Below are 18,547 nucleotides of genomic sequence, written 5' to 3' on the forward strand. Positions count from 1 at the left end.
TTCAAGCAAATCACAGAGAAAAGTTTGCCAGAGAGGAGGAGGATTTGGGGGGATCCTGAAGACAAGATCAGAGGGCTTTCTAAAGTATATCTTCTAGTTCATGGGGGAGCAGGCAGAAATCCTCAAGTGAAATATATGACCTATATGGTAAGAGCTGGATAATCCTAATGGTCCTCTGATCTTAGAACTCGTTAATTATTTAAGAGAAGTATCATGGCCATAGTAGGAAACCTAAGTTTTCTAATCCTATCCCTCAAACTCATGATGTTCACTTTAAAGCAATTAGTCCATTATCTGGGCCTTCATCTCTCAGGAGCCTCAGTAAAAACAATTTGGACAGCCCTGCTGAATTAGACCTTATATTCCGTGCTCTTTGTGACTGCTATTTTCAGAGAGAAGGTGGGTATTTGCTTTTAATTTGTCAGCTTTCATGTTCACGTTTGAGAACACTTATTTGGAAAATACTATGGGTGAAACTCTCAGAAATAAAGGCTGATGATAAAGAAAAACTAATGGCACAGAAATGGGACATCAATCACTGACTTGGCAAGGAGGTTACATGTGTATTCCATCACAAGAAGAAAAATGGGGGGAAAAAAGTGTTTGTTGGTCAGTATGTCCCATTTGCAATTAACAGGTTAGCAGCCCTCAAATTCAGCAGACCTTACCCACAGCAAAATCCTCTGCAAATAGAGGAATCCTTGCCTAGGAAAGAAGACTCTGTCATCTCATATGTGTAAGTGGCATGGCAAGGGGAGACACAGCATGACTGAAAACATATTCCAGCTATTCTTTGAGCGCTACCTTCTTTAAGACAGAGCAATGCTGTGGCTGAACCAGTTTGCTTCAGGAGTCAGGCTACTGGTCCATTAACGCTGGAGCCAGGTGACCACAAAAGTACTGCAAATCTCACTTCTAGCTCAGCCAGACCTACAAATCAGAGAACAGTGCATCTGGCTCCTGAAAAGCTTCAGACTCTGTCACTGATTTAGTTCCAGGATTCCTAGTACAAAAATAAATTTTTAAAAATGTGATGTGCTGCACTGTACCCTCTCAGTTTGGAATCCCACAGCCTGAAATATATATATATATATATCTCCCGGACTATTTGGGGCTGCTACATATCAACACAAATCTCCACAGTACTGAGCCACACAAATGCAGACTGGCCTCAATGTACCTGTCTGCTAGCCCCAGCTGCTCCAAAAATTATTTGAGCCAAAAAGGGTCACGGAGGGTTTTCCCCTGTTAACTTCCACCACTTGATTCCCTGAGCCAGACCTCCATATGCAATGATCCAAACCCCTCCTAAGTAAAAATATCTGCTTTCCTGTGATAGCAATGGCCTCCACTGGCGTTTCATGAAAAAGCTGTTTGGCCCCCAGCTTCTCCCATTTGCTCAAATGCATTGTTATTCCACCATACACCATGAAAATGTCCATAAAGCAATGAAATTGAAAGCAGGGAACAAAACTTGAGATGCACATGCATCACCACACATTATTAACGTGAGATGGTGTTTTGTAGCATTGACGTGCAATGCAATTTATGTTGTCATCCCAAATAGTTAAAACATTAAATAAAACAATATAAATATTCCACTGGCAACTTTTTGTGTGAATGCCGTCATTAAATCTCTCACTTCTAGCTCTTTCCTCTCCCTTTTCTTATCACAAATATTTTCTTCACAGTTATCACCAGGATATTACACTCCATCTTTTCCACAAACCTGAGTAATTCACTCTGGTTGATAACCATATCAGAGGATAGGGCCTTCCCCCTCTTTCTTCAAATGTAAATGCAAACTCCTTCCTGGATTTATTTAAAAAAGCAACTTTTCCCTGCTGACAGAGCATGTTTGGCATTTGAATCAAAAGATTCCATTACAGTGTGTTTTGCAGTATGCATAGGATAAGTTATACTTGAAATTGTAAGACATATGCCAGAAAATGATACATTGGCTTTAATCTCTTTGCAGAGATATTTAGAGAATATACATTCTGCAGGTCTGGGATCCACACCCAGAGGAGTGGGTGCAGTGAATGCATGATTTCTCTCCTCTCCCCACCCACATCTTAGCATCAGCAGAGAAGCCAGCATAGAATTAACATAAACACTTAACTTTTAGCTTATTCCCTCCAAGTTTCCAAAACTCTAGAGCAAAAAGAGGTTATGTTGCAAATGGAGCCATATTACGCGAAAGTCAAAGGGGACATTGACTATTTAAAGAAATATGTCCCATCCAAGCAGAACGTCGCCAGTAGAGTAGACAGTGATCGTCATCCATACACAGTGTACTGCATTTTAATGCTATACTCTTTGCACATATCAGACAGCACAAGTACTTGATAATATTTAAAGGTAAGAAATTACCCAACTGATTCAACATATGCCAGACACGAGCTCATCCGACGGTACAAGAACAAATATCTGCCAGTTTAGTCTGCTGTAAACTGGACCCTCTTTTAGACCCTGACCCTGACATCGTGTAGTCAGCTGATTGCTACTCTTAGATGACCACGATAACATCTATCATCTCGTTTTGCGTACTGCTTTAAAAATGAAAATAAGGTTCCAGACAATTTAGTAATCAGAGCACTCACAAGCATGTCAGGGCTCGTCCCAGAGTCCTAACTTGGCTTTGGTACACCATACTTAGCATAGAATGGTTTGGGTTGGAATGGACCTTAAAGATCATTTAGTTCCGACTCCCCTGCCATGAGCAGGGACACCTCCCACTAGACCAGGTTACTCAAAGCCCCATCCAGCCTGACCTTGAACACCTCCAGGGATGGGGCATCCACAACTTCTCTGGGCAACCTGTTCCAGTGTCTCACCACCTTCACAGTGAAAAATTTCTTCCTGATATCTAATCTAAATCTACTCTCTTCCAGTTTGAAGCCATTAACCCCTCGTCCTATCACTACACGCCTTTGTAAAAAGTCCCTCTCCAGCAAATCCAGCTGCTGTTGGAGTGACTTCAATTTATGCCTCCTAAGACAAATGGCCTAACCTACACATCATGGGATTTCTTTCTGGGGGGGTGCCCTAGCTCAATTCTGTTAGGGCAAAGTTGGTCAGATGGCAACCGGCAGTTGTTTGTGTGACTCTGAGGATCATCAGGTGCTACTGAACACTGAGCTCCACACCCCTGGATAGAGACCTTATTTTGCACCCCTGACACAAACCTGCTCTCCTCTTTTCAGAATATATTCCCCATCCTTAGTAAGAGTAAATGTGACTTTTACTTCAGCTTGCAGGAACAAGACATGGTTTGACTTTGTCGGCATCATTCATGACTGGACTTTCTGGAAAAGACATCTTTATCTGGAGGCTGAGGGTCTTTTTTGACTTAGAATAGCTGGTAGGAATGACCCAGATTGGTGCATGGCCTGTACAACTTTCTGAAACTTTGAGGGAAGAAGGTTTTACTGAAAATACCGGTAAGTTTTTAGTAAAAGAAGAAAATAAAGAGGTCTATTTATAATATACCTAGTATGTAACTTCCTGTCAGATAAATTAGGCAAGGCACTTTCTGCTTAATTTCAGAACAGGAGTAGGCAAATATGTATTAAGTGTCAATAAATGCACATTTTTCTCCAAATTTTGTGGAGTCCTGTGCACCTTCCAGAGCTCACCCTTCTATGCCAACCTGCTATTTAAAGGTATTAGAGCGTATTATTACACAAAGACGAGATTATATCAGGATTACCACAAATTATTTGCAGTAGTTAGAGAAAATGAAATAGTCTTATCCCCATAGTATGAATATTCTTCCCTCTTGGTGATAATATACCCCACTTACTTCTGGAAGATATTTTTTTCAGCTTGTCAAGACTCACTTTGATCTTCAGAAACAAGTGACAGAATCCTAACTTGCATACACAGCTTTCTTGACTATACGTGTTTAGATTCAAAACAAATGCAGCCTGTCTGTGCACCACTTGCAGCACTGCTCCTACAAGAAATCAGAAAATACATGCCATATTCAAGGGAAGATACCCAGATGCAGAAGGGCAGATACGCAACTTCCATTAAAGCCCTTGTCTTCTTCCACTATGCCTCTTCCTCTAGTTTCTGCATGGTCAGTTTTTGCCTGATGCAAACTAAACACTGTTTAAATTGATAATAGTGTCTCCTAGAACATCAAATTCTTTTATTTTAGGGTTATTCTCCTTTTTTTCCCCGTAACAGATGTGCCAGGGTGCTTAAGCAGAAATCATCTTTCCTGATTTGCATGAAGTTGTGAATTACATCTAGTGTATGTAGAGCTTTTTATTTCATTATTTTGCAAAATATTTTTTTGCATTTTCGACCAATTAAAGTTACAATCACAGGGACGGGAAAAAGAAGAAATATTATATCACGGTTATTGATCCAAAGCCATAAACTATCAAGCACCCTTAGCTTCTAGGACCCAGTCCAAGGGCCGTTGGAATCAGTGAATTACTGCCATTAATTTCAATGGGTTTTGGATGAGACTCTTTAGAGATGATCGCTTTATAAATCCTCTAGCTTCTAAAATAGCGTAATTACGAAATTTTGCCTAAGAGTCTCATCTAGAGTTTGCTCCCGCTCTCATTGAAATGAGCAGCACAAATTAAAGTCACTAACTTAAGACTAGATTTCTGCAAACGCCTACACCTGAGCTCTGTTTTATTGACTCTGCCTACATAGGAATGTCCAAATAGATAAAGACATGCCCATGGGGTAGCAAAACAGAGTTCACCAAACTGGATCAGGATCACACTCCAAACACATCTAACCATCAAAAATACTCAAGACAGAAGCCTCTGGATTTTTCTGTAGTTGCTGTAACCTGTGATCGTATTTTGTAATAAAGATCACACAATCACAACTGGTTGAGACATAGACTAAGGATTGTATTTAAGTTTTTACTTCAGTTTAAATGCTTTGAAAAAGGCTAGGGCTCCTGCTCACGTGCTCAAAGGCTAGGAAGTTCAAGTGCTGACAAACAACAGTCTAACTTAGAAGGCACACTGCAATTCTTCAGGGGGTTGATCAAAAAGTAAAGGCATTATAACGTTTCATTATACAAATCAGAAATTTCAAGCAAAAAAGTTCAATCCTGACAGAAAACTACCTGAATGCATAATTTAAAAAAAAAAAAAATTCATTTTGTTTATTTTCGTTATTATTTTTCATCAGCTTTTTGTTAAAATATTACACAAGATTGCAACACAAACATCAGATTGCAACAATGGGAGATTTTGGAAAGACGTGAGGGAGAATATATGAGTTTCTGAATCACTGCCGTACATTTCCTAAGCATTATAAATATACTACAAGTATTTTTTAAACTATGAAAAAAACCCCACATGTTCAAGGCTCCACATTCCCTTTTCAAGAGCCAACAATGTCACAAACATCACCTGCGAAGCCCTGAGAGGGAGAACTACTTCCTTGTCTGTGATTATGCAATGATAAGGAGCCAGGCCCTTCAGGCGTATCTGTTTATTGGCGACCTCAGAAAACAGGCTGAGGACCAAGTGGGCATGACAAGCCATCTACCCTTCTGCTTACGGTAAGTGCACTGAAGGAATAAGGTAATATCTGAATCGAGTGAAAAAGTTTGCACTGCCATTATGTATTTAATGGCTATTCCAGCCATTAGTCTATTCCGTTTCGGTGCAGTCAATCTAGTGCTCTTCGTGAACACTGAGTTATTTACTTGTCACTATTAAGCAAGCAATAATGATCCAATCGTACTCCGAATATATACATTCGCCTGACTTAGCATTCCATAACCATCCATTTATTAATTGCTTAAAAGCATTCAAAGCCACACAGCAAGCTGGCAACATGACCCTGATTCTTTATGTCCCTAGAGTACAAAACAGTAAAACCACATTTTTGAAGAAACTGATACTCATTCCAGAACAAATAGGGCATTTTTTTCCTGAATACTTTAATGCTAACTACCTAGTTCAGAACCCAAAATCTGTATTAAGAACTTCAAAATATTTTGACTGCAATGAAGTGCAGCACCTTATTGATTATGATGTTATGAAGAAGGAAGATCTTGCCTAAGCTTCTCTACTTCCTATGCATGTGTTATTTTTGTAACAATTCCATCCAAGAGATGAATTTAAATAGAATAATGTAATGAAAACAGGATTAGGAGAGCTGTGATTTTTTTTCTAAGAAGTACCTCACTTTATGAAATAGGTAATGCCATTCAGAAAATCCCCCACAATTCTTTTCATTATGATTGCAGAGTTCCCTGAGATTCATTTTTTTTAAGGGAACAAACGGCTACTCTAGGCTGATCTGCTTGTATTCCCTTTCAATATCCCAGCCTTGTTCACACAACACGACAGCAGCACGCTTTCTCCCAAACTACATCTTCAGCAATATTGCCCTCCATGCATTTCTGTCCAGGGATATCTGAACAAAAAATCCTATGACAAATGCCTGTCAATAAAAAGCAGCCACTCTAGAAGGGAAGACTTTTGCAGTAATTTTGGGGACGGAGACGCTGTGGCAAAGCAGTACAGCCTGTCATTCCTGCTCTCCTTGCTCCCCCCGGATCCCGAGAATCGAAGGGGAGAAGGCAGAGGCTTCCTTAAATTACAGCCAGGAAGATTGTCAGTAGTCGCTCGCTTTACCGGGGGTTGTCTTGGAAATGAGCACCCGCCGCTGGCATTACACAAGAAGCGACTGCCATCTTCAGGAAAGCCTCGATATTGGATCAGCACGTACCCTCCGCAAACACACGCTTATTGAAGTTGTGACCAAAACCAAATGCAGTTGTGGGTGGCTGGTGGTGGGAACCAACTTAACAAAGCCCTTGCCTCTCTCCCTGCCTCTCTCCCGACCAGGTAAAGGAAAAAGATGTTTCCCGGCAGGCACGTCACGGCGCCCAGGGCTCCTCTCTCAGCCCAGCCCGCCGGCCCCGGGAAGGGGTCCGGAGCGGGGCACCTCGCAGCCATCCCGCCGCGCTGCCGACCGCTCGCCGGGGAGCGGGACCGCAAATTTAACTCTTTCCGAGGAGCGGCTCCGAGCCCCGCCGCCTCCCGCCCGCCGCGCATCCCCCGGCCGGGCGCCCCGCTGCTCCCGCCGCTCCAGCCGAAGGAGGAGGGAGGGAGACCCGGCGAAACCCTGCCGGAGCCTCCCCGCCTCCTCCTCAAGCTACGGCTCCGGCCGCTGCCCTCGGCGTCCCGGCGCAGCACGGGATAAACCGGGATGGCAGCGTGTGCCCGCCGGCGGGGAGCGGGAGCGAAGTGGCCGGCGTGCATCTGTTGCTGAACGGGTCGCGGCTGGGCGAGGGATGCGGCCGCCGCTTCGCTGGGCGAGGGAGCGCCAGCGAGAGGCAGCCTTCCTCCCACCCGTGTACGTGCGTGCCAAGGGCAGCGGATCCCAGCCGCCACCAGCCACCCCCGCCACCCGGGCCCACCTCCGCCGCGCCGGGCAGGGGCTCCCCCGGGGGCGAGCCGCCGACTGCCGTGGGGAGCCGCTCCGGATATGCGGGGCGAACCAGGATACGGCCCGCCGGCTCCACTTCCTCTCCCACCGCCAGTCCCTCCACATCTACCGGCGGCTTTGCGGGGCCGGGCGGGCTCGGAGGCGCCGCGCACGGCCCCCGCCGGCAGCCGCAGCCCCGGCCCGGGCGTCCGCGCTGCCCTTGCGCCCCGCAGCGCCCCGGGACTGGGCGGCGGCGCCTCCCCCCCTGCGCCCGGGCGGCGCGGGGCCCGCGGCGGTCCCTACCTCCGTGTCGTAGAGCCGCAGGTCCAGGAAATAGGGGTTGAGGAGGGACTCGTTGCGGATCTGATCCATGGCCAGCTGCACGGCGGGCAGCACCCCCCGGCCGATCTTGCTCTTCTGGTCCTCCTCGGACTGGCTGAGAGGCATCAAGCCCATGATGGAGATCGGCGTGGTGGCGTTGGGGGGCAGCCCGGCCGCCCCCCGGGAGCTGCCCCGCGGCCAGCCCCAGCCCGGCGGCGCCCAGCCCAGGCACAGGAGCAGCAGTAGCATGGCAGGGTTGGAGGTGGCAGCGGCCGGTCTCCGCGGAGAGGGATGCGTGCTGCTGGATGAGGGGGAGGAGGAGGAGGAGGAGGACTGAAGCGGGAGGGGGGGGGAAACAGAGCGGCGGAAAGGAGCCGAGCCCCTCTCAGTCCGGGCGCATCCCCCGGCGGCAGAAGCCAAGGCGGGAGGAAAAGAACCGCCTCTCTCTGCTTCCCTGGGAGCCTCGGGGTCTCCTCTCTCTTCCCCCCCTCTCCTCTCCTGGCAATAATCCTTCTGGCAATGGCGCCTACTCCTTCCCAGGTCTGCCAGCTGCAACCACCAGGAGCAATAAATAAATAAATAACCCCCACCACCACCACGCACACACAGACACACTCCCCACCACCCTCCTCCTCCTCCTCCTCCTCTTTCGCCGGCGACAGAGCAAGGGAGCGGGACCTGCCTCTGCCTCCCCGGCCGCTCTCCCCCCTCTCCGCTCAGGGAGGGACAGCACCTCTCAGGCGCGGAGGGGGGGCCCGAGCAGCCCTCATTGAACACCTCCCTCCTTCCCCCCTCCTCCTCCTCCAAAAGAAAAAAAAAAAAAAGGATGCTCCGGCAGAAAACGCCGGAGAGGAAAAAAGCCCCCCCTAGAGCCGGGGAGGCGGAGGAGGGGAGCGGTGCCGAGTCGGGGCGGGGGTGCTACTGCCGCATTCCCCGAGAGCCGGGGCAGCCCCCGCCGCGGGCGGGAGGTGCCGCCTGCGCCCGTCCTTGGAGTCGGGCAGAGCCGCCGAGCAGGATGCGCGGCCCCGGGGCCGGGGGCAGAGCAAAGTGTGCGGCGGCGGGGGCCGGGGCCGGGCCGAGCTTCCCTCACGGCATCAGCGTTCGGTGCCCGTGGGACCTTCTTCAGGTGCAGCTCCCAAGGCCAGCGCGGATGGACGGAGGTGTTGCTGCGGCCGGGCAGGGCCGGCGAGCGGCCGCGGCTGCCTGCGGGCGGCGGGTGCCGCACGCCTCCGGGGTCCGCGCCCACCCCACGCGTGAGCCGGCACGCGTGCACCACCACCACTACCCCCACACACACACACGGACCCGCTGATAGGAGCTGCCCGGTGCGGGCTGGCAGGCGGGGCTCCCCCCCGCGCACGCTCCCCGCCACAGCCCGCCCTCCCCCACGCACCCCGCGAAACGCGCAAACACGCTCCCGCTCCGGCTTGGCACCTCCGCCAGCCCCCCGCACACACACACACGCACACGCGCAGCCCGGGCCGTGGCAACTCTGCAGCACGCAGGAGTCGGGCGTTTTGCAAGAGCAGAAGTCGGGGGTTTTAATTTTTTTAAGTGGTTTGGGTTTTTTTGTTTTGTTTTGTTTTGTTTTTTTCTTTTTTTCTCCACAAAACTGGCCGTTTCTTGAGCCTAGCACCACTCGTGGCTACCAAAAAAAACCAAACCAAATCAAACCAAAACAAAAAAAAACCTCAAAACCAACAAAAAACCCTAAGGCTCCAGCAGCACTCCTGAGTTTCCCCATGGGTCACCACAACTCCGCGAGTAGCCTGGGGCAGATGAGCCCTTTCCACGACTGTTCTCCCAACTGGTTACCTCCACATCCCACCTATTGGCCAACACTTCCCACCTTGCTCCCAGCGTGTCCCCACACCCCGGGGGAGCACATTCCTGCTGCCCACCCTCTGCTGCGGCTTGCCGAGTCCCTGCCAAGAAAATCCGGGAGGCGACGCCGTGTGTTCCACCACGTGTTTCAAAGGCAGATGGATCCCACGCGGGAGGCGTTACTGGCAAAACACAAAGCTTTGCGTAACCCTGCCTTAGGCACCTCACTTTTTACACATCTGCATAATTTTCCTGAAGTCGCTCACAGCAAACCTTTGAAGATCAACCTAATACATCTAATTTATATCGCATATGCGATGGTGGCATCTGCACAATAAATTGCAAAGAATCTTCAGAGATTAATAAATTCTAAGATCATCTTGATCTGACCTTGAGCTAAAAGGCATCAACCAGTAATCTCATAACACTCACTGCTTTACAGCCTTTCCCTTGACATCCAGCAGTGTTGACTTAAAGGCATCAGTAATGAAGAGTCCACCACATCTCTTGATAAATCATTTAAATCAGTAATTAGTTTGCTAAGAGGTGTATCTTATATTCAGTAACAATTTGTCTTATACCAGCTTCCAATCATTAGTTCTCATCATGCCTTTATCAGCTTAAGGAGACATCGTATCAGTGACCTTCTCCCATGCACGTAGGCTAGTAATCACCGCATTTTGCTTTTGTAAAATAATTAGACCGACTTTCCCTCACCTCAAGAATCATCCCTGGAGATGTTCCCAAGGCATCTCTCCTTTTTCCCCTTTATCTGTGAATTGGCCTTTCTGACTCTGCAACCCGTCAGCACTGGGCCACCAGCAGCAACCTCAGCACCTCCTTATGCACCAGCTGCTTCCAAGGGCCAGGCAGGTCAGGAGAGATAATCCCTATAGGGAAACCAGCCAGATTGTTGTCCTTGTGGAGCTGCCTCTTTATGGAATAATCTACACTGCGATTTGGATCCATTCTGCCTAAAAGCGTGACCTCCTGTGCACCTGATCTTGCATGAGGATAAATCAAACTAATGTGCTTTATTTGTACAAACTTATTAGTAACTTACTTTCCTCCAGAAAATTGATTACATGACACCAGGAACAGATCTTCCTAGGATGCCAACAGGAATAGGTGCCATATTGATTTTGTATAATGTTATTTTTTAATCAGAAATTCATATGCTAAATGATGTTTCACTATTCTCAACTTGATCTGCCATAGATACCAAGTTTGTTTGTCAAAATCTGTCCCACAGAAAATCATTCTTCACTGCTTGTATCATTCTGTGATTTTCTCCAGTACTTGGCTACCAAGACTACAGCTACTTGAATCACTTTTGTCATCATTTTACAATATTGGCAGTATATTAACATACACACAGTGTCTCTGGAATGTCATCAACTTTCTAAGTTTTTTTGTTTGTTTGTTTGTTTGTTTTTAAAGCTATTTCCCAGTTTTTGAGAACTCGGTCTTTCTGAAAGAAAGCTTGAGTCCAAGTTACGTGGTACAACAGAATTGCTACCTTGAATATTATTAGCAACTGCTTGACATCCTTCTTTGTTACTGATGCAGCAGCAAATGTCCCTTTGTTATTTTAAGAATCAAATGCATCTCCTCGCTTCTTTCCAAACACGGGTTGGAAAGAGTTATTGCACAGTTCCACTCAGCACAAAGCTGAAGGCTTGCCCTCACGTGGGAGGCAGAGCCCAGCTGCCGGTGGTGACCACGCAGTGCACTGGGAAGTCAGATGCTGGGAGACAGGTCAAAGAAACACACCTGGAGAGTGCCATGTCATGGAGCTAATGCTTACTGTGGAGTACAAAAACAGTTCCAAAAACAGGCCCAGGAAACCAAGATTTACCCCTATTTGCCCAGAAAGCTAAGGCAGACTTCTCAGAGGTAGTTTCTGATGATACCTTCCTCATTTTGGGGGCACTTGGCAGGAGATCCTTTCTGTTCATCACTCTGTTCATCATTCCGGGTATAATGGGAACCCTGGGGTGCCAGTTCGTCTTGTATGTGCATTTCTGGTTTGTTCAAGGTGACCACCTTTGGTCAAATGAATCCCAGCTCCCGTGTCTGAAGTGCAGAAGTCTGGAGTATCACTGTGTATCATTTAAACCAAGCAAAGCTACACTTCAAATTACAGTATTTAATAATGTGGTACTTCTGACCTTAAATCTTTTTGTCACTACATTCCCTGCCAGTAAAACAGGGGTGCTCTTCGTGCATGGTCATATTGTGAAGATAGAGCAGTAAAAATTTGGGAAGCACTAAGACACTGTAACATTCAAGTTCCATAAAAAAAACCCGAAGAAAATAACTGTTATTTTTCAGGCTAGGGATTTACTATGGGGAAGTAAATAAGGCCATATATTGAACAATGAGGATTAGGCAAAAGTAAGCCTCTCAAAATCATTCCTGTATACTCAGCGAGGCATAAAAAAGACAGTTTCCACATCTATTGTAAAAAAAACAGGGAACATAATGCAAGAAAATAATGTAATTAAAGACAATAGTGTAATAGATGCACTGAGGCTAAATTTAGATTTAACAAAGAACTGTATTTCTGACATTTTAAATATTTCATTTGGAATCTTATCAAAAGCTTTCATGTGCTACACATATAAGTTTTCAAGATGATGTACACATACAGTTATATTTTGTAAACCCTGCTTCTTTCCGGTTCTCAGCACTGAGAAATTTCTTCTTTCATAGGTACTATCCTTTGTTTATGTGTAACAGATGCCCAGGTAACAGCTCATTTTAAATAAAAGGAAGCCTAAAGGAGAATTGCACCAAACTGCTCATTAAAGATTGTGTCAGACACAGCCACCTGCCCAGCTGCCTTTTTTTTTTTTTTTCCTAAGAAATCCCCAGAATGTTTTGCTACCATGAAATCAGTCAAGTGCATCCCCTAGGATGAAATCCTCTAAAGTAGCACACATCCTTTATCAGTTATGCAAAAAGGCTTTACATTCTTATTCAGTGGTCTACACCACACACCTTCTGTAGCTGTTTATTCCTTGTTGGCTAAATCCCATTCTCTTTGCTTGAAAATCAAATGTCACTTTCTTCCCGAAACGTTACCCAGTCAATTCAGCATTTCAATCACGTGAATCCTTCAACTGTATTTCAGTAAAAAGTTATGTCAAATATCTTTCTGCTAATGATAATTTCCAATTTCTCTCAGTTGTTACTAAGTCTTCTCACAGTGCATGCAGTTAACATTTTTGTTCTTTATATATTCTTTATATTTGCTCATCATAGAGTACCCAATTCATTAATTTCAGGTCTAAGTATCTGTACTGGTATGACTCCCTTGACCACTTTTTTCTTCAGCTGCAAGTTAAATACCTTCAGAGCACGGATAAGTTCAAGAAACCCAGAAAACTGATTTTTCCTTTACCACCAATAAAAAAAAATTGCATCTGCTGCAAGTCCTCTTCCACTCTGGGATATGGTCTGATGCTACATGAAATATGTCACGCTACCTTGTCAGGCCAGTAACTCACTTCTTGCATCTTCCATCGTCTTACTTTTGGAATTAGGAGAATTCAGTGAGAAGGTCCTGCCCTTTTTTTGTCTCTAACCCCCTTTGGAAATCCTGGAAGCCTCTAAAAGTATGTCTTCTACAGCCACGTCATTCCTGTCGGTGCTGACTAGGACTGGTCTAAACAGGCTTTGTCTATTCATATAAATGTCAGTGAGTAATGGATTGGAAAAAAAAGATTGAAAACTGTTGATCTAGGCATAGTAATTTTAGTACTGCATATACATACATAATTGTTTTCCTCTGTAAATGGGAAGTGGAAGAATACTGCAATGCGCTAATTCAATCCCAGCTATTGCTGTTGCAGTCAACTGCTAGCACCCCGACAGGATGGGGGGAGCTCTGCTATCCCTCTCTTCCCTCCCTCCCTCCCAAGGACTTTCCCACCTACCTCAGCTAACTTGCTAGCACAGTAAAAATTTTGTCTTCATTACAAGCCTATACAGCATTCTCAAACGGTGCCAAAAAATCCCACAGTTGCAAGTGTTTATACACAACTGCACGATCCTGCAGGCTCTCTAGACATCTTGACTGCTACATCTTTGTATCAGGGTATCAGAAAAAAGCTCAACTTCAAATTAATTTCCCAATCTAAAGGCTTTAAGAGAGCCAAATGAAATGAAAAGAACATCAGGGTTTGAATTACCAACCCAGCAGTATCACTGTGTAACTGCCCATGTTTTCATACATAGGGAATAGGAGCACAATCCCATCAGCCCTGGTGTTACCAACCAACATGAATTTCCCCTACCAGTAAAATCTTACCACTTCCTATAAATATAACAGAAATGGAACACAGTTTCAAATCTTTGTTTCAGCAGAGCTAGCAAGAAATACTGCTTCCAATTCATGTTGACCGATGGGTGTACAATGACGACTGTTGTTCCAGGGTTTTTGTGCAAGCTCTAACAATGCTCCATCATAGAGGTTCAGTCAAGACCGCACATACAGAGGTTTTAACGGTTTCTTTCCTAGAAGGAAGGTTCATATATCATTTGCTGTTGAAGTGAAAACTCGTTAAGTTCTAGCCCATGTTGAAGACCCGCAATGTTTAAATGGAAGGAGAATGGTGGAAGAATAAAAGAAAAAAAAACAACAAAATAGTTACCTGATGAGTTCAAAGAAATATGATAAAGAATTAGGCACCAGACTGCAATCTGGATTGCTTTTATTTTTATATATATATATATATATAAAGGAATACAAGGACTAAGAAACAAACATTTTTAAAAATAATAATGTATTTATTTAACTCCAAAAAAATCAGCAAATCAATCGGTACTTAAAACCCCAAATTCTCATTTTGAGGACAACACCATCAGGCAGTTTATAAAAGGTTAAAGACTCCTTGCGTATTACTATCCCCCTCACGAGGTGTATTCAGCACATGATATGGACAATTGGGAAAACATTTTGCACAGTTCAGTTTTGTGAAATACTTCTCCTGGCCTAATCTTTTGCGCCTCAACCGTGTCAAATATGCCCCATATCTAGGGACATCCAAGGAACATCAGACAAGGGGAAGCGAAGGAACCTGGGAGAACACAGGATCAGGCTGATCCAGTATAATGTCTAAAAATGGGCAGTAAACATGGGAGGGGTTGTACTCACAGCTAGGCAATGAGGAAGGAATAAAATCCATTTGGAAGACAGATTTCTTCATTTCTACCCTAGAATCTATGACATACTGTGCACTGAGACGACACCTTCTTAGGACAATTAGTTCAGTCAATCTTTCTATATTTAAAAAATGTCCTTTCTTGTTTTTAACAGAGTGATGGTACAAAATGGAAGAAGGACCCTTGAGATTTCCCAGTTCATGCTGCCAATATTCCATTCTTTTAATCTAAGGTTATCAATAAACTTGAGTAGCAAGTTTTGGTTTTATGGGTGCTTCACATGGTTAGTGGCAAAGGGGAAAAGAAACGTGGCTCTAAGCATAAAAGGAAGATGAATACTAAGAAGGGGGGGGACCTACTGGTTCTTGATTTGGACCATGTGGAAAGTGTTCCTCCCTCTCTCTGTTTCAAAGAGAGCACTAGGAGGCCAAAACCAGATGAAGTATTGATTTGTGACTGAAGTGCTCCAATTTTTCCACTTCCATGAGGCATCCAGCCTCTTCTCTGCTGAAGAGAAGCCCAGAGTCTCAGCAGGTAGCCCTGACCTCCTGCAAAAGGGACTTTGGAGATGTGCATTGTGACTCAGATCCTTATGGAGTCCTTCACCCTCCAAAGCTGAAGCCAGACATTAACACAAGTCCAGTGAATTGAGAAGAAAAGGATATCAAGGAGAAAAATGTAATGTCGTGGTTTCAGCCGAATTTACCAAAACCAGACTGACAGATGTCCCTTCCCTCCCCCTCCCCCCCCAAAAGAGGAGAGAGGAAGAGAAAGAGATAAGGAGATTCAGAAGTTTAGAATGAACTAAACTACTTTAATGAAGAATTAATATTAAAATAAAAATAAAGAAGAAAATAATGAAATAGACACAATATATACAAAACCGTATCAAGCTCCCAGGATGACAGTCACGTCACCAGCAGGCACTGGGGACGTCACAGACTGGACTCAGCAACGGATGGGAACTGGATTCCAGCTCTGGAGTCAGGAACACACGGATCGGGATCAAAGGCAGATGAACAGACAGAGTCCTCTCTGGATGTCGGCCATCGCAGGAAGGGGGTTGACCCTTTGATCCCTCAGCTTTTATACTGAGCATGAGGCAGATGGGATAGAATACGCCAGCTGGTAAGGTTTGGGTCACCTGTCCTGTCCATTCCTCCCCACCGATGTGACCCCTCTACGTTTTTTCCATTTCCGACCCTCTAAGGGGGCAAATAACGAAATTGGCTGACCTTGGTTGTTACAGCAATAAGTATAAGCAAGGGCCTCTCTGCATACCATTCCTTGGCATGGAGCACAAACATTGGGCTTATCATTCTGGCTTATCATTCTGAGAACGAGCAGTTTTCTCCACAATATGCCGTTAGTTTCAGAGAGTTAGAGGAGGCCTAGCTAAGATGTAAAGTTACAGAACAGAAAATTGGTTCGGTTTTACTTCAAACTGGGACATGTAAGTAGATGGACTGACAGGCCAACACAGGGGGAGCAAGTTGGTGACGTTGCTACGTTCAGTGTCTGCTCTTGAACTCAACGTAAGTGTGTTTGCCTAGCAAATACTCAACCCAGGCTAGCAGGTTTGCTGGTATATGAGAAAAAACCCAACAAAAACTAGCTCAGCTGCATGTAACTAGAAGCCCAGTGCATCAATAGTTCCCTCTAAACAAGTATAGAGTGGGAAGACGTATGGAAAATAATTTCCAATTACTAAGTTTCATTGGCATACCACCATCTGGTGATGAAATCTGGAAGTCCCAAAATGAAGAAAATCTCATTGATCACAGAGGTCAATGTGAGTTTTGTCTACGATTGTAATAGCTGGGTTCTCATTAACTTACTAGTGTAACTTAATCAACAGTCAAGAAGGCAAAGCAAAAATTAACACAAAATCCTTGCTGTGTTGCTTGAGCCCTCTCAGTTCTCTCATGCAGCCACCCAGTTTTGATTTGTGACTCCACGAAGTGCACACCACTGCTGCTAGCAGGTGAACAGAAGCATTACTGAGTTCAGGAAAAGGAACTTGAGAGACCATAAAATAAAACTGTCTTCTCCCAAGTGCTGCAGGGATCAGAGCCTTAGACCAGAGAAATGATTAAAAGAAATCCACTGACCATAAGAAAAAAAAAAAAATTGTCAAGACAGTTCCCACTCTACCGAATCACAAAATATTTTATTAATTCTAACATCAATTTAATCAGTCCAGCCCACAAAGACAAAACTTCAAAGGTGCTCACAAAAACATTCCATCTATGTGGGTTTAGAAGGACCTTTGTAAGAACCTACACATGCATCTCCTACAGGCAGGAACCCCTCCCCCCACACCCATATCATATAAATAGGTATGCCAAAACGGCATGAGCTTATGAGGATTCGATGAAAAGGCTGTACATTATTTAGAGAAAACATGAACAAAGGCAAATAACAGAATACGTCCAAAACTAACCGAAACAGATGCTGAGACTTCTGAGAAGAAAAAGGTTGAAATCTTCATGCTTCGACACATAAGCATGCCTCCAGCTGATATAGAAAGAAACTTTCCTTATGAACTGAAAGCCTTTTAATCAACATTGTAATTATGATGGTCAGTGACCAAATACATTGCTATACACACTGTTGTCTGGCTGGGTAAGGCAGATCCCACACACCACAGCAGAAAACATCTTGTACCACTGCAGATCAAACCCCATGTTTTCAATAGGGCTATATGTGTTTACATGACCAACTAATCAGAAAAGGAGCTCTCAGACAAGACATGAGTTATACCTGAAAGACAATTCTTTTTGTATTAATATCAGCTGCATAGCATATCAATTAGTTGCAAAACCATTTCTGTTTGCATGATCATTTTTATACAAACCATTTAAACATTTACAATTTAATGAAAGATATAATTTCTTAGATTCATTTTTTCTAACTGTAATTTTGAAATTTGTCAAAAGAATTATTGCTAGGTCTGATCTTGAAAGTTTGATGCATGTTGAAAATCCACATAATGTTAAAGTAAGTGACACAGCCTGTGACACAGCTGCATAGCTAGACCCATGTGAATCCAAATAGTTTTTCCCAGAGCATCACGTTTAAACATTGTTGCCTTGTTTCTTTAAGAAAAATGAGAAAATCCCCATTTTACTCCAAAACCAGACTTAAGCGTGATTAGAAACTTGGCAAGTGCCACGAGCATCTAAATTGTCATAACATTTTATGGATAGCATTGTCAAGCAATCTGTATGCATCTAGATTGTTATTTGTGCAAAAACATGCAGACCTACTCTGCCTTCATGTGCAAATCCACACTGTCTTTAGTGAGGGTTTTGTGGTAGTCACTTAGGGCAGAATCTGGCCTACATTTACCTTCTTGGTACTTAAAAGACAAGAAGAATTATTAACTAGTATCTGTTACAAAGGCCCAACTGCAGAATGTTTTAGTAGAAAAATAAACATTTTAAGTTATTAGCAGATAACATTAGTGCAATTATTTTGACTGCCTTACCTTCACACAGTAGATTAAAAAAAAAAAAGATATTGTCTCTTGTGAAAAGAACCTAAGACACTTCAGAAGCAGTTATGTAGCTGCCAAATAAAGAGAAGAGGAGCAGATTCTGTGGCATGATATAACCTCAGCACTTACTTTATGTAGCTCTCAATGCCTTTTAATGCTCCAGAAAACAAAATTCAAGGCTTGTAAACTAATTACAGTTCTTTCCATACAAAAATATATCACTTAGGTGATGATTTTCAAAAGGCTGACTAACTGCTGACTAGAAAGAGAACATCTTCTTATTCAGCTATATCCTAGATGACATCTGAA

The 18,547-nt window shown here is 44.5% G+C and overlaps 1 protein-coding gene across 1 annotated transcript in view; it reads right to left on the bottom strand.

Annotated features, from left to right (window-relative positions):
* Positions 1 to 8,066, bottom strand: part of GABBR2 (gamma-aminobutyric acid type B receptor subunit 2) — a 486,116-nt gene extending 478,050 nt beyond the window's left edge. The window contains exons 1-2 of the mRNA XM_074146426.1: positions 8,030 to 8,066; positions 7,729 to 7,994 (exon numbers count right to left, since the gene is read on the bottom strand). Of these exons, the coding sequence (XP_074002527.1) occupies positions 7,729 to 7,881 (153 nt within the window). The 5' untranslated portion in view covers positions 7,882 to 7,994; positions 8,030 to 8,066. The remainder of the gene's footprint in view (positions 1 to 7,728; positions 7,995 to 8,029) is intronic.
* Between the last annotated feature and the right edge of the window lie 10,481 nt (positions 8,067 to 18,547).

This window comes from Numenius arquata, chromosome 4 (genome assembly GCF_964106895.1).
Source record: "Numenius arquata chromosome 4, bNumArq3.hap1.1, whole genome shotgun sequence".
NCBI lineage: Eukaryota > Metazoa > Chordata > Aves > Charadriiformes > Scolopacidae > Numenius > Numenius arquata.